We start from the raw sequence: 15,765 nt of genomic DNA on the forward strand, positions 1-15,765 counted from the left end.
CATGTCTGACCCAGGCTCTTGCTGCCTCCGCTCCATCCCGGAAAAGTAAAAAGTGCCCACAGCAAGCACCGGGGAGCAGGAAACAGAGCCCACTTTGCCATCTCAGTTACCTCTTTCCTTCCACAGCGATCGTCCGTCCCGAGAGCCTCCTCCTTAAAGACAAACCAGCCACCTTGCTCAGCCCTGCCTGCTGTGGCTGAGGGGGAAGTGTTTCCCTGACCTTGCCCAAAGGACTCTAGGTTCCTGTGAATGATCCTGTTAACTCGTCTGGGTTTCCCCCACTTCCTGTCAGATGCAGGAAATTAGATTTGGCCTCTGCACTGATCACTCTAAAATTATTCTTGGCACTAAAGACTTCCAGTCTTTGTAATCTATTATCACCCCGATTAATGCCGGTGTTCTGATGGGGTGGGATCCAAAGGCAATGTGATTTTGTGATTCCTCGTCCCCGTGTCGAGTGCAGATGTCTAAATGGAGTAAAATCATCTTTAATGAGCATGGATCAGCATTCAGATGACTCCGGGTATGCTAACAGATTCCCAGAAAAATGCCCCGTGCCAAACCACCTTATGGGACCCTTCCGGGTCCCACAAGGAAGAAGCAGGGAAAAATCTCAAAGTCAATCCAATTCTCAGCCAAACCATTATGTGTTAAGGACGGATGCAGACATGTGATGCTGTCTTTTCCTCAGCGCTGCTGGGGCAGCATGCTCATCTCAGGCACGTGAAAAGGAGGAAGGAGACAGACAGCAGAAAGCCACTGCGCCCTGAGATTTAAAGAAGGGAAATAAAGTGAAGGCTTCTCAGCTTGTAACTTAGAATTCTTCTGTAGGGAAGCTGCTTCCTTGTTCAGAACCTAGACTTTTTTTCTAGCCTTAAAATAGAAGTAAAGATTTCACACACAGCCTTTTGTATAAGTTACCTAGACTGTGTCTGCAAAGTACATTGATTCATCTCATAGTTATCAAGCCCGTATTTATAAACACAGTCATGCATTACTCAATGGGATACATTCTGGGAAATGCATCCTTGGGTGATTTCATTGTTGTGTGCACACCATGGGCTGCACTTGCACAAACCTTGATGGTATAGTCCACTACACACCTAGGCGGTGTGGGATAGCCTATGACTCAGGCTACAAACCTGTACAGCATGTTACTGTACTGAATACCACAGGAAATTGCAACATAAATCACTAGGCGATGGGAACTGGAATCCCTAGAATCACTACAATCTTACAGGACCGCCGTAATTAGGCAGTGTATGACTGTGTATGTACTCAGAGCCATGGAGGAGTCCATGATTATAACCCCTGTCATTAGAGAATCATGTTGGTATTTTTCACCAAACACTTCACCCAGGACCTGGTACACAGAAGGTACTCAGTCTATGTTTGTGGAGTGAGTGGGAGGAATCCTCAGGAAATTAAAACCTAATTAGAGGTTCTAGAGAAGTTTGTAATTGTACTACAAAGTGGAACGTGAAAGCACCTTAAGAGATAGATGAACAAATAAAGATATGGGAATAAAGGGATAGGAGGCCGGGCGCGGTGGCTCACACCTGTAATCCCAGCACTTTGGGAGGCTGAGGTGGGTGGATCACCAGAGGTCGGGAGTTCAAGACTAGCCTGACCAACATGGTGAAAACCTGTCTCTACTGAAATACAGGAATTACCTGGGTGTGGTGGTAGGCACCTGTAAACTCAGCTACTCAGGAGGCCGAGGCAGAAGAATCACTTGAACCCAGGAGGTGGAGGTTGCAGTGAGCAGAGATCATGCCACTGCACTCCTGCCTGGGCAACAAGAGTGAAATTCGCCTCAAAAAAATAAATAAATAATAAAATAAAATAAAGAGGTAGGAAGGTAACACCCAGGCTGCAGGAAGCACAGAACATTTCTGTTCATGAAGGCAGCAGGTGGATCGTGAGTGGAAAGAAGAGAGGATGAACGCCTTCTAGGTTAGAGCCAAAGCAGCAGCCACAGGCGGAGCAGGGAAGCTGGGGGGACATTCGGTCACAACAAGTGTACCCACGCAGCCAGGGGGCGCAGGAGAACAGGGCTGTCAGGAAGGGAGGGGGCTCCTGCCCTCGGTGGAGCACCTGACACAGGTCAGCCTCAGGGCAGGGCGCTATCCCATCTTCATCCTCACACCTGCCCTTCCAGGTAGAAAGCACTGCCATTTCACCCACAATGAGCCAGCAAGGGGCAGCTCCGGGATCCGTCCCTAGGTCTCTCTGGCACCAAAGCCCTTCTACCCTCCATTAAGAAGAAAAAATATTATTTATTTATTTTTATTTATTTATTTTGAGACGGAGTCTCACTCTGTCGCCCAGGTTGGAGTACAGTGGCGTGATCTCGGCTCACCGCAACCTCCGCCTCCCAGGTTCAGGTGATTCTTCTGCCTCAGCCTTCCAAATAGCTGGGATTACAGATGCTAATTTTTGTATTTTTAGTAGAGACGGGGTTTCACCATGTTAGCCAGGATGGTCTTGATCTCTTGACCTCGTGATCTGCCTGCCTCGGCCTCCCAAGGGAAAACATTAAGACCAAAGGGAGCCCTTGACCTTGAGGTAGAGTGAGGGCTCGGTGTGCAGGTAAGAGGGAGCCATGGGGAGATGGTCTGAGGGAGAACGTGAGGCAGGCAGTTGTAGCCAGAAAAAGGCATGGCCCCAAAATGCCCATTAGGAACCCATGGCAGTGGGTTGGGTGGCAGGCTCTGAAGCTGGGGCAGCAGGGGTGCAAGGGAAGAGACCAGAGGAGAGGCATTCTCTCAAGAGCTTCAGAATAAATGAATGTGGGGAGCACAAAAAGGGGAGGAGGTAGAGGTGGGTTCCCAAAATTGGGGAGACAGGAAGAGACGCTGGCTCTAGGGAAAGAGGATGAGATAGTTTGGGACATACACGCGAAAAGATCAACCCCTAAGTGTTGCCAGCCATTGAATTCATTGCTCTCTTCTTCGTTCACTGTCCTGCATCTTTCCACCTGCTGCATGGGAAATGCCCTATGCAGCCATTTCCCAAGGACCAGCTATGGACCAGGCACAGGTTAGGCCCTTTGCGGTCAGGGAGTTCACGGTGCAGGAGAGGGGATCCTGGCAACTGCTCTGACAGCCCCAGAGGGTCATGCAGGGGCTCGGTGTGGACCTGGGGCAGTGAGTGAGGTGACATCGTCTTTCTGCATGTGCAGACCAGGATGGCTGCGGCGGACTTGCATTCCGCAGAGACCGTGAGCAAGAACCACAAAGGCACCTCGATTCTGCCGTGCCTCTGTCATCTCAGTGTGAAGGCCATGGAGGCAGAAAGGACCCCAAGTCACTGGCCTCGCTGACACAATGAGGCTCATTGGGACATTCATCTTAGCACACTTGCCCTGGGTCACCAAGTGCCCAGGCTCAGGAGGCCCTGGGCCCGCTGAGAGAGAGGGTCTCGAAAACTCCAACTCAGATGGGAATTCTAGCAGGTCGAAGGGAATCTGTTGTCTAGTGCCTCTCTCCTGGGAGGGCAGAGAGCTTTGGCGTAGATGGGGAGGGTAGTGTATCTGGGAGTGGCCTTCCGTGCGCTGGGCTGTAGACAGAGCTGCCACTCACAGCCTTTTCCTGTGACAGGAGGTCACTTGGGCCAGCTCCTTGGACTCGTGGGCATTGAGGACCCCCCTCCCAGGCTAGGTGGGGCAGGCAGCAGCAGGTGGGTACAAGGCCCTGTCCCACTGGCTTAAGCTCTCCCTCTCTGTTTTCCATCCAGCCTCAAGTCCTTCTCAGGACGCGCAGGATGCCAGGCGGCCACGGAGCAGGAACCCCTCCACCTGGACCGTAGAGGATGTGGTGTGGTTTGTGAAGGATGCCGACCCGCAGGCTCTGGGGCCTCACGTGGAGCTCTTCAGAAAGCACGTATGCGAGTGGTGGGTTTGACCTTGGGGGGACTGGGGAAGCAGGCATGGAAGGAGAGTCAGGTCCAGGGAACTGCAGGATGCTGCCGGGGAGGTTGTGGGGGGCTCTAAACTAAGCACTAGGGGTACCCTCAAGGGAGCCAGAGATGAGAGGGACAGATACAACCACAGGCTCTTCAGAGCAGAACGATCAGTTAATTTGTTTGTAAAGGGATGTTGGCCCCATCTGTTCTCTCACGTTGGCCTGCGTCAGGAGTGCCTGTTTCCTGCCCATCCAGCCGTCTGTGCATGCAACAGACATAGACAGCACACCTACGACATGCCAGGCAAACCACAGTCGCGCCTGTGCCTAAACCGCGCCGAGGACTAAATAGGAAAATGCACAGAAGGTGCTCAGCACGGTTCCTGACTCAGATGTCTTCCCTTAACAGATACCATCATCATGATTTGAGATATGCTGAAATAGAGAGAGATGGTAAATTTCGTTCAAAGATAAGAATCAATAATTTACCTGCCAGGCTTACTACACGCATTTCGTTTTTATTTGTTTTTGTTTTGTTTTGTTTGAGACGAAGTCTCACTCTGTCACCCAGGCCGGAATGCAGTGGTGCGATCTCAATCTCAGCTCACTGCAACTTCCGCCTCCCCAGTTCAAGCAATTCTCTGGCCTCAGCCTCCCAAGCAGCTGGGATTACAGGTGCCTGCCACTACGCCCAGCTAATTTTTGTATTTTTAGTAGAGATGGGGTTTCACCATGCTGGCCAGGCTGGTCTCGTGCTGGATGACAGGCATGAGCCACCGCACCTGACACTGTACTCATTTTGTACCGTGCTGTAACAAATTACCACCGACACAGTGACTTCACACAATACACATTCTCTACCTTACCACTCTGGAGGTCAGGAGCCTGACATGGGTCTCACCGGGCTCAGCCAGCAAGGCTGCGTTTCCTTCTGGAGGTTCCAGGGGACAGTCTGCTTGGTGGCCTTTTCCAGCTTCTAGATCCACCACGAGTCCTTTGTTCCCTTCCCCCGCCATCATCTTTAAAGCCTGTAACATCAAGCTGAGGCCTGTTTGGCTGCTCGGGCTGCCATCCCTGGTCCTCACTGCTGATGTCCTCTTCCACGGTTAAGGAGCTTTGTGATTACACAGCCGTCCCCCAAGCCCTGCCCCGTAATCCCAGATAATCTCCCTACTTTAAAGTCAGCTGATTAGCAAACTTAATCCCACCTGCAGCCTTAATTCCCCTTTGCTGGGTAACTTGACGTTCACAGGTTTGGGGATTAGAATACAAACACTGTGCCTATTCCACCTTCCACAGTTACCAGTATTTTTGTTTCCTGTTTCTCATTTTATTTGGTGATCCTGTCATAGAAAAATCAGGCTTTCCGATCTGAGGAGGATCCTCATCTCACTCAGCACTCACCTCTTTTTAGGCATATGTTGACCTCACCTGACCATGGGGCCTTGAGACTGAGAACCACAGAGTGGGTTATGCTTGGACAGATTTGGGCAGGAGGAGTCTGGCTGTCTGGCAGGGTGGGAGGGGGTGGTGGGAATCCAGGAGGTGAGGGAAAGAAAAGACAGTAGGAAATGAGGCTCCTGCGGGTGGCCCACAGGTGAGCCTTGCCCATTGCCATTTTGCCAAGGACATGGAGAGTGAATGACACAGAGTGGGCGCTCCATCAGTACTGCCTGGCTGGGCGGATGAATGAGAGAGCTGGCGACCCTGGCACCATTACTAAAGTCCTGTAACTATGTCTCTTCTCCCTGCCCGCCTGAGCACCCCACATTACTACCCTTTGTCTCTAGTGACCTGAAAATAGCACTACAGTTGAGCATGGAAGCCCAACCTTGCTAGGTTCATGAACTCAGCATGCATTCTGGAGGGGGACCGTTTTCAGAGACCAGTGGCAGCAACACCGGGACCAAACCTCAAAGGACTGGCTCGTTCCCTTGGTAGTTCTTTGCGCTGAGCCCTGAGATGAAGCAGGTGCATTGTTTAGTGCATTCCATCTAGTGTAATAGGACTGTAACATACCTGAAATCCTCCATAGGGTGGAATGAGGAGCTTTGTCATCAGGTACAGGTAGGTGGGCCTACCAAGGAAAGAAATGAGAAATCAGGGCAACAGGCGGAAGTTTGGAATGGAAAGACCCTCTAGTTTCAGGGTCTAACGGATGACACTTCTTGCTCCTTTAGCCAAGCTTGGATGAGGAGATAAACTTCGTAAGAAGGATACTGGGAACACACACATGGGGTTACGTTTGATTTCTTCTGTCAGGGGAGGGCGGGAATATGAAGCATCCCGTGTATCAGATGACTCCAGGGAGATGATGGGGAGAGGAGCACACAGTATTCGTTTGCTTTAATATTTTAAAAGATCTTGCCCCAGGCCCAAGAGAACATGCTGCCTAAATAAACCCATATGCCCTGAGCACATCCCCTGACCACACCTTAACCTCAGCCGCTGTTTGATGACTCTGACCAGCTTCTGGGTTTTCTTTCTTCTGGTCCTATCCCACCAGGAGATTGATGGCAACGCTCTGCTGCTGCTGAGGAGCGACATGGTCATGAAGTACCTGGGCCTGAAGCTGGGACCCGCACTGAAACTCTGCCACCACATTGACAAACTGAAGCAAGCTAAGTTCTGACTTTTTAAAAAAGACAGAAGCGAAACCCAAAACAACAGATCTCAAGATTGTCTTCTGCCTTACCAGCATCCAGTCAACATCACAAGATAGACTCTCCTCTTACAATTAACACCCACAAAGACTTGGTCTTTCTATAAAACTCGTGAATCTTTGCCTTTTTAAGAATTTAACGTGGACCTTTTGAAAAGTTCATCTGTGTTAATAATTTGCCAAAAATTTACAAAAGCCTCTGATTTTTTCACATCCCTATTAACGCTGATTGCTCTTAAAGTGGGTCCTATTTGCATAATGAGAGAATTATGAATGCTTATTCCCAACGAGAGTACTGGAGGGTTCTAAGAATGACAGAAGGACCTTTGTCCCTGCAGAGCCTGCAGGGACACCCACCTCAGCACCATCTGCCTCTAACTCTGACCTGGGGACCTATCCATGTGAGCCTTGTTTGCCTCAGCTCTGGAATCTGACTTCTGAAGATGACTGCCTCACCTTGCACTAGCTGGAAAACTTGAATTATTTTGCTCCCTGAAAGAAAAGAAAAAGAAAAATCTTTTCTATTCCTAGAAAATCTGAAGTACTGTGTTGCTCCACTAGAGGGAAGACGGCTAATGAAATATCAGGACCCTCGCTGACTGCAGTAGCAGGATTATTCAGTTCTGAGTGAATGGGTGTCTGTGAACAAGATCTAGCCCACACAGAAACAGGGGATTTATTCCACAGTCAGCACCACAGATTGCGACTTGGGAAGAAACCATCAGCTAGAGGGGTCTAGTTCGTATCCAATCATCGTTGACTGACTGACTGGTACTCCACTAGCAAAGGCAAGAATTTGGAAGCGCACTCTACCCAGATGGGACTTCGGAGTTCCTTCCCTTCCAGAGTCCTTATTGAGGTGTTGAAGTGTTGGCATGCTGAAGAATCTTAGTGACATTTAGCCATGGGTGTTTCTTTAAAAAAGGAAAAGAAAGTGTCTCGACGAAGCTTTGAAACGGGAGGGTGTTGATTTCTAGTTACATTGCTGGATTATGTAGTTGTATCTGTGGCTAATTTTTCTAGTCCTCAACAAATACACAGACATGCTATTAAGGGGTTTAATTCAATTTACAAATAGGTTTTCCTTTCTCACCGTGGAGTAATAGAAAAAATTGATTTTCTGCCCCTTTACAGCTGTGTCCAGAGAAGAACAATGAATCCACAATTTATTAGACAGAGGGACAACTTCCCTGCCTTTCTTTTTATTCTCTTTTCTCTGTTTCTCTCCCTCTCTCTTCTTTCACGCTGAGCAGAAAGCATATCTTCAAAATGAATTCACCTTTGCCACACGCATGTTCTCTTCCTTCAAAGGACATCAGCAGTGTTGAAGATGAGGAGATGAACATACGATCTTGGAATTTCTGGGAGGGAGAGGTTAGGGATGACTCAGGGCCTTCCTTGGCCCAAAGGTGAATCAGAAAAGGCACTCCTTTCTCTGGGATGCAGCCTGAGCAGGAGTCTCAGCTGGCAAGTGAAGCAGGATGGGAGCTCACCCTCCTCACCCCTTGATCAACTGCCATTGTGCAGAGCATGACCTGCAGAACCACGAGGGCAGCCCTGGGTAGATCTCCATAGCGACCCGCTACTTAGAATCCAGATGAAGGCCATAAGAAATGGTCCATGCCATGCCGTTAGGCCCATTTGATGTGCAGTATTTGAGAAAGCACGCCACAGCCTCCTTTTCAGATGCACAGATGGTGGCTGGACTCAGAGCATGGCAGAGAAGGGGAGGAGGAGAATGTGCTAAACTTGCTCGCTGAACTGAGCTTAAGTTATCAGATTGTGGAAGAGCTTGATGTCTGGTGGTTTTGTTACATTAAGGGGGTCCCGATCCAGACCCCAAGAGAGGGCTCTTGGATCTCATGCAAGAAAGAATTCAGGTGAATCCATACAGTAAAGTGAAAGCAAGTTTATTAAGAAAGTAAAGGAATAAAAGAATGGTTACTCCGTAGGTAGAGCAGCCTGGAGGGCTGCTGGCTGCCCATTCTTATGGTTATTTCTTGATGATATGCTAAACAAGGTGGATTATTCCTGCCTCCACCTGTTAGACCATATAGGGTAACTTGCTGACATTGCCGCGGCGTTTGTAAACTGTCATGACCCTGGTGGTAGTATAGCAGTGAGGATGACCAGAGGTCACTGTCCATTGCCATCTTGGTTTTAGTAGGTTTTAGCCGGCTTCTTTACTACAGCCTGTTTTATCAGAAGGTCTTTACAACCTGTATCTTGTGTTGACCTCCTGTCTCATCCTGTGACTTAGGATGCCTTAGCCGTCTGGGACTGCAGCCCGGTAGGTTTCAGCCTCATTTCACCCAGCCCCTATGCAAGATGGAGTTGCTCTGGTTCCAACGCCCCTGACAGTTTCAGCACCTGAGAAAAGTACCTTGAATCAGGCCTTGGGACAGAGTCTTCAAGATTTTAAGGTGATAGGGCCTGTCTCTCAAGAGTTTATTAATCATAAGTGCTCACTGCTGGTCTAGAGTTAGATAAATTTCCCTCAGAACAGCCATGGACAGGTTATGTATTCAGAACTGCCAATGTGAAAACAATGAGATCCAGAAAAATCCCACAACAACCCAGGTTTTTCACTCCTCTTTTTTTTTCAACCTTCTTACTCATGGTACCTCTTCCATCAAAAGATACCTCATTTAGTGACTTCCAGTATTAAGTTTTCAAAACTTCCTACGCACCCTCATCAGCGCCTCCTTCATTACAGAGCCACAAACATTGGTGCCCCCAAATAAAAACCAGCCCCAAACAATGTCAAAGAGATGCCTTGAGTAGTTTTCAGGGGAGAGAGATGTTCTCATTTCAAGTCTTGGGGAAAACTGGATCCGTGTTCGTGTGGAACTGCTCTCGCGGAGGTGCTAGCGCATTTCACATTAAACTTTAAGCAGGACAGATTGCTGAAACCATGATATTTAAGGTTTGACTTTTTAAAAATCTCATTACTTTTAAAATAAATGCTGCCACATCAGAGAATAACCTGGGGAGGAAAATCTTCCTTGACTGTTTCTGCACTGAAAGGCAATTAGCCGACCAAATTATTGTTGCAATACCGCAATTATAATTAATTTTCACGCCTCTCAAAAATCTTGTCAAACCAGGAGGCTAAATAGCTTCACAAATGTAAAACACACCAGGCCATTTCCTCTAAACCGACCTTAAAGGGCTAGGTCACGTGGGTCACCCTCGTCCAAATGAGAGCCGACTCAGGGGCCTCTGGCTTGTACAGATCCGGTACTTGTTATTCCATTGCAGTAGCTTTGCTTCAGGTTGTAGTGAATAATGATACCGTTTCGCATAATTCCAAATTAGAGTGTGTATGTGTGTGTGCCTGTGTTCATGTTCCAAACATTTCCAATTACACTTGTCAAACACTCGAAAAAAAAAAAAATTGAGACAATTCTATTGCCTTAAGGCCTTTTACATATTTCATGAAGCACGTTATTCCCTGTGCAAAGACTTGAGGTGGAAGATGTGGGTCTTGTCTGTGTGGTGTGTGTGTGTCTGTGTGGTGTGTGTGTGTGTGTGTCTGTGTGTTTCCTGACACGGGTTGGGAGAGCCTTAGGAAGTCAGTGCTTGGGAGTGTATCAGCCATCGCCTTTGCTGGGCTTGCAGTATGGAGGCAGAACCCACTCTGGTCTGGTCTGGTTGCTATTACTAAGTGTCCTCTCTTTTTCTTTTTTCTTTTTTTTTTTTTTTGAGAGGGAGTCTCTGTCACCAGGCTGGAGTGCAGTGGCACGATCTCGGCTCTCTGTAACCTCCGCCTCCCAGGTTCAAGTGATTCTCTTGCCCTTGCCTTCCGAGTAGCTGGGATTACAGGCGCACGCCACCACGCCCAGCTAGTTTTTGTATTTTTAGTAGAGACGGGGTTTCACTATGTTGGTCAGGATGGTCTTGATCTCTTGACCTCATGATTCACCCACTTCACCCTCCCAAAGTGCTGGGATTACAGGCATAAGCCACCGCGTCCGGCCCCCTAAGAGTCGCCTCTTACGCCATCAGGGTATGCCCTGGAGGCAGCTGGGTGACCAGGGCTGTTCTGAGGCTGAGCCTGCCCCTCAGGAGGCTGGCTGGATGCGCCAAGCCTGGGCTGCAGGTGACTCTGGAGAGACCCCTTGCCGGGGAGCCCACCACAGGAAACTCTTGTCTTCAGTACAGTGGGCTCCCCCTATTTCCCTCCAGCAGGGCTACTGACTTGGTTTTTTTTCCTTTCAGCAAGAAAAGAGAGTGAAGAACTAAGGTGAACCAACTATATGAAATACATTGGGAAGGAATATGGGACTAAGGTTGGTTTACCGGAGAAGGAAACCAGGGAGAGAGGGAGGCCTACAATGAAAGTTTCTTAGGAAAACAATAAAAGAGCAGCTATTCTAACAGCCCTAACCCTTCATGCTGCAGTCACCTCTTTTTGTATCTATGTAGTGCATGGAATTTTCTTATTTTTTAATTAAAATTCTTTAAAAATTACTTTTGAGATAGTTTTAGGAGATTTTGTCAAATCTCTGAAGATAATTGGAGATGCCCATAGGTGACCAGGGACTCAGATTTAGTCATTGTCAGAAGGTCTTAGAAGAGGGAAATATTCTGCTCTCGTTCTAAAGAAACAGCCAGGTTTTCTCATGTGCCAGCAGTCAGCAGGCACTGTCTGACCTCTGCTCTGAAGGGGCAACTTCTCAGCTCTTCTCCACGAGGGTAGAGGGGAAGGGGATTGGACTCACTTTTTTTTTTAAACCTCAGACAATAAGACATGGGATTGTGAAGGAGTAGGTGATTTTTTGTAAGGAGAAGGTGCAGACCTGTCCAGGGGTCCGATTTGGTTTTTTGGTTATAAACACTCCAAGAGCTGAGCACCTGCCGGGTTCTCCTGTTGCCTTGCCGTGTGCCCATATCCCTCCCTGTGGCGTGAGAGGACCACATTGAGAACCTTGGGATGGTCCAACAGATGATCAGACTTCCAGAGGGAACAAATCTTTCTGTTTCCAGTTGGTGATGGCAAACCCAGCAGCTTTGCCCCCATCCACCCACAGGCAGCTCCCATGTGTCCCACCCTGCTCCTGCAGGAAGAGCACTGGGCGCCTCAGCGTCTGGGATGCCACCCACTCCAACGGTTGTCCTAATCTGAAATGATTCCTGTACAGAGAGTTGGAAGCTGGATCTCTGGATATCTAGCATTTGCTTGAAAGAGAATCACCTGTTATTTATTGCCACCAGTTGAGGATCATGAAAACATGTCTGCTAACAAGGGACTTTGTGTGATTGTTCTAATGCTAATAAGCAACTGCTGGGACACTTCCCGCAGCAGATTCCTTTGTGGTTTCAGTGGCGTATCACACGTGGCCTCACCAAGATGCTGGACTGGAGAGCTCACTCACTGTGACTCTCCCAGGCTTCAGGAAATTCCCCCGACTTAGAAGCAGTTCTGGGCAAGGGCACATTTTTAGAGGAGGATTTGCTTTCACAAGCAAGGCCCCAGATGTGCTCTCTTAAAATCCTATGTAAAGAGTCCAAAGGTTCTCCCTTCTCCTAATGCTTAGCCCTGGGCTCGATTTCCTACAGAGGAAAAGATGGCAGGTAGAGCTTAAGAATGGCACCCTCCCTCAGGTCGGAGTGTGCTGTGCCGTCAATTGACAGTGGCAAGACGAGAGGAGTAGAGACACAGGTGATTAAACAGTGATGCCAGACAGTGCGGGGACAGCAGCATCTTTCAGTTCGAAGGTCTGCATATACCACACAGAGCACCTGTGCCCCAGCTGTCTTTCTACCCTACCCTGCTCTGAGGCTTGACCACATGATCTGAGCCTTAGAGTCAGCTCCGTGCACCAGGCACTTGCACAGGCCGACATCAGCCTCTTCCGTTGACTCCGATCTTGGAACACTCCCAAAGCCTTGCTCCTCCAAACAGCTCATTGCGAAATAAACGCCCCTCCCTGGGTGTCGCTTTACAGCAATGATGTATGACTGAAGGCTACCTCTCTCAAAAATGTAGCATCCTCAACTACATTCTTTTCCAAGTGTTGTTGGAAACCCATCACCATCCCTTGAGGGTGGATTTTTTTTGTTTTGTTTTTGGAGAAAGCCAAAGCCACTGGGCTCATTTCTGGGGCATGACATGGGTAATCAATGTCGGGTTTCAAATCATGCGTTTTTACACACATGCGTTTGTCTTTTCCTTGTGTGTTTCTTTTCTTGGTACAAACGGATTGAGCCATAACAGCCACAATCCACTGGTTGACTTAAATATATTAGGCAGGTGTTAGAATAAGGAGCTGCAATGTATGGACTACTTTGAAGGACAACATAATTTGGATGTATAACATTCAACATATTCATTTTAAAGTGATCTTACTGCTATATCCGTAGGCATGGTAAGCTGAGGATATCGTGAGTGTTTGCAAATATACAGGGACCATCCACACATAGACCCCTAGAATCCTAGAGTTGGGAAAAAGAGGTCTTGCGGGACACGTGGGCAGCTCTCCTCCAGCATTAGAACCTTCTCCCCTGTGGGTTCCACATTGCTCTGTAGGGGGCAGAGCATGGTACAGTGTGCAAGAAACAAGCTCTCCAAGTCACCTCCTCCCACACCTCCATCTCCTCGTCTGGAAAAGAAGGGGGGTCATCCAGACAACCTTTAAAAGCATTTCCAGCTCAGTTACTTCGGCCAAGGCTGGTGGGGCTGTGCTGCCGCAGTAGCTACGGGCTCCTGGCTCCTCCGTCGTCTGATCCGTGGCTGTGGGCTTCTGCCTCTCCTCCTTTGCAACCTCATCTAGGTATTTTTTGACCCTCTTCTCTCATGGGCCCATACTTCTCCGGAAGGCCATGTAAGCACTACTTGGCTATTCTTTCCCGCTAGTTTTTTACTTTTCATTCTATTCTTTCTTCCTGCCTCCATGTGTTTTTTTTATTGGCTTGTTTCCTTTTTTGTGTTTCTCCATTCTACTAGCTCAAATGCCTTTAGGGACGGAGACAGGGTAGAGAAAGAAATAAGAATGAATAAGCCAACTTTGTCAGTCCTCCCTGGCCCAGCAGTTCTGACTGCTGCCCGGTCTCCACTGTCCGGGACTCACTCACCCGCAGCAGTCCTTGACTCTGCCCCACTTCCTGCCCAGTCTCCACTTGTTCTCTCGATTTCTCAAGGTCCAGCCCTCTCAGCTCGGTGCTTGAGGTTGGGAATGAGAGTCTCCTCCCTCCTGAATGTTTCCTTCTGTGACTTGCCCTGATGTCCTCCTGAGGGGCCTCCTGAATCTTCATCAAGCACAACAATGCCCTTCTCAATAGGTGTCCCTCCTCATTCAGCCCTGAAGGTGAAGTGACCTGGTGCCAATTGGATGTACCCCTTGAGAACCACAAGCTGCTTCTCCGGCCATCCTGCAATCTGCACGGAGTCACTCTGACATCCATCAGCAATTCAGATAATGCCACAGCTCTTTATAGAAGACAGAGCATTGTCCAGACCCACTTAGCGCTGACAGTACAGCCTCACGACCAAAGCCGGGTCAGAGCCCCGTGTTTAAGTGAGGAGGGTCCAGCCAGCATGAAAGATGAGGGACAGTGACCTACATCAAAAGCATTTCTGGGGTGAGGAATTGTTTTTGGACATTTTAAGTGGCTCGTGTCTCAGTAGAGAAAGATGATGGCATATTTCTCTAAAGAAAATGTGGTTTAGAGGAAGGAGAAAGGTAGTGTAGCTCTGGGAAAGAAATGCTTCCCTCCTGGCCTTCCTCCAGCACAGTCACGCCCCTCGCGCTCTTTCTAGAAGTAAAACTTGTTTCCTCCTCAGGAACTGAAAGTATTTCTGTCCACGAGTGAGAGTTTGAGGGATTTTGATTTCTTTTATTAGCCATTGTGGTCTAAGCCATTAATATTTAATTTTCTGTCATCTTCTAGTTATATCTTTGATCGGTTGGGGATTTTTTTTTTTTTAAAAAAAGAGCTCATCTCATTTTATCCTCAAGAGAATATGAAATATCAGTTGCTTTATAGAGCAAATATTTCCATTTTATAGATATCTATGGATTAGATTATTTCTCTACTGTATATACCTATTAGCAATTTCATTAACATAAAGATTTTATACTTTAAATACGTTTGTGAATAAATTTACTTTTTATTCTATTCACATGCAAGAAAACTAAATAAATTGATTGAATAAAATCATTTTATCGTAATTGTCTTATTGCTATTTTTTTGTTCTTTTCGCTAACAGTGAAAACTTTTTGTTATTTAAGTGTGACTGTAACATCACGAAGCTTCTCCCTTCTTGGGGCCTAAAGGTTACTAGCTACACTAGGCTGTCATTACCCCAGACTCCTGCTAACCAATGAGGGCCCACGGGTTAGTGAAATCCACGTTCCCTAAGCTTGTGAGGCGGAATGACGATGACTGAGATGTTATGTCTTTTCTTTTGTAAGTTGATGCGTTTATTTTCAGATTCTTTCTTTCAACATAGCCTTAGTTAATCTCATGTTTCCACCTCTTTATTCGACTTCTCTACCCCATACACCCACTCGGGAGGCTTCCCAATCTCGCCCTGTCTGGGAGAACCACAGCTGTATCTTTTCCCTGGTAAAACGTCTTACTTTAATCACACACTGCATGGGACAGCCAGAAATCAAGGGTACAAACAGATCATCTCTTTATCTTGGTAAGAAAAAAGCAGACGTAACTACCTTTCCTCTTCTCTACTGAGACAGTCTTTCCTCCCCTCTAATTAAGGAGTCTTAGAGGGTGTGTGTGTGTGCATGTTCATGTGTATTTCTGTGATTGGGTTTACAAACTTAAGAGAAAGGTCATCAATGAAAGTTAGCACATCATTTGCTTGTGCTGAGGCACGTGTGCAAGAAGGACCCGGCCTATGTATTGCAGATATTCTAATTATATGAAAATTCCCTGTGTTTTCATTTCTTATGAACTTGGTGGAATCTCAGAACGTTAGTTCAACTCCATGTTTTACTTGGAAGTACTTGGGTAGAGAGAAGCTTTCAGCTTAGGAAACGGTGTCATTTTAGGTCCTAGCTTCTTTTAAAAATGAAACAAAACCAGTGGATTTAATTTTGCAGACTAGATATCAGCGAATATAGCTCATTGTAATGGTAAGCAGCATTTACATTGGAGAGAGACAGCAGTAAACCCTGTTACCTGGGAAAGAGCCTCTCCTTAAAAGTTTTGCTCTTTGCAAGCATGCTGAAATCA

General features: G+C 47.6%; 1 protein-coding gene across 7 annotated transcripts in view; it reads left to right on the forward strand.

The window, feature by feature from the left end:
- The window catches only part of SCML4 (Scm polycomb group protein like 4), a 123,067-nt gene extending 108,464 nt beyond the window's left edge, over window positions 1-14,603 (forward strand). For 6 of the 7 annotated variants that reach the window (XM_003935936.4, XM_074397643.1, XM_074397645.1 and 3 more), the window contains 2 exons: window positions 3,739-3,884; window positions 6,412-14,603. In XM_003935936.4, the coding sequence (XP_003935985.3) occupies window positions 3,739-3,884; window positions 6,412-6,537 (272 nt within the window). In that variant the 3' untranslated portion in view covers window positions 6,538-14,603. Of the gene's footprint in view, window positions 1-3,738; window positions 3,896-6,411 lie in introns of all 7 variants that reach the window. The other variant, XM_074397646.1, reaches the window with a different exon arrangement.
- The last annotated feature ends 1,162 nt before the right edge of the window (window positions 14,604-15,765 follow it).

Source organism: Saimiri boliviensis, chromosome 4 (genome assembly GCF_048565385.1).
Source record: "Saimiri boliviensis isolate mSaiBol1 chromosome 4, mSaiBol1.pri, whole genome shotgun sequence".
NCBI lineage: Eukaryota > Metazoa > Chordata > Mammalia > Primates > Cebidae > Saimiri > Saimiri boliviensis.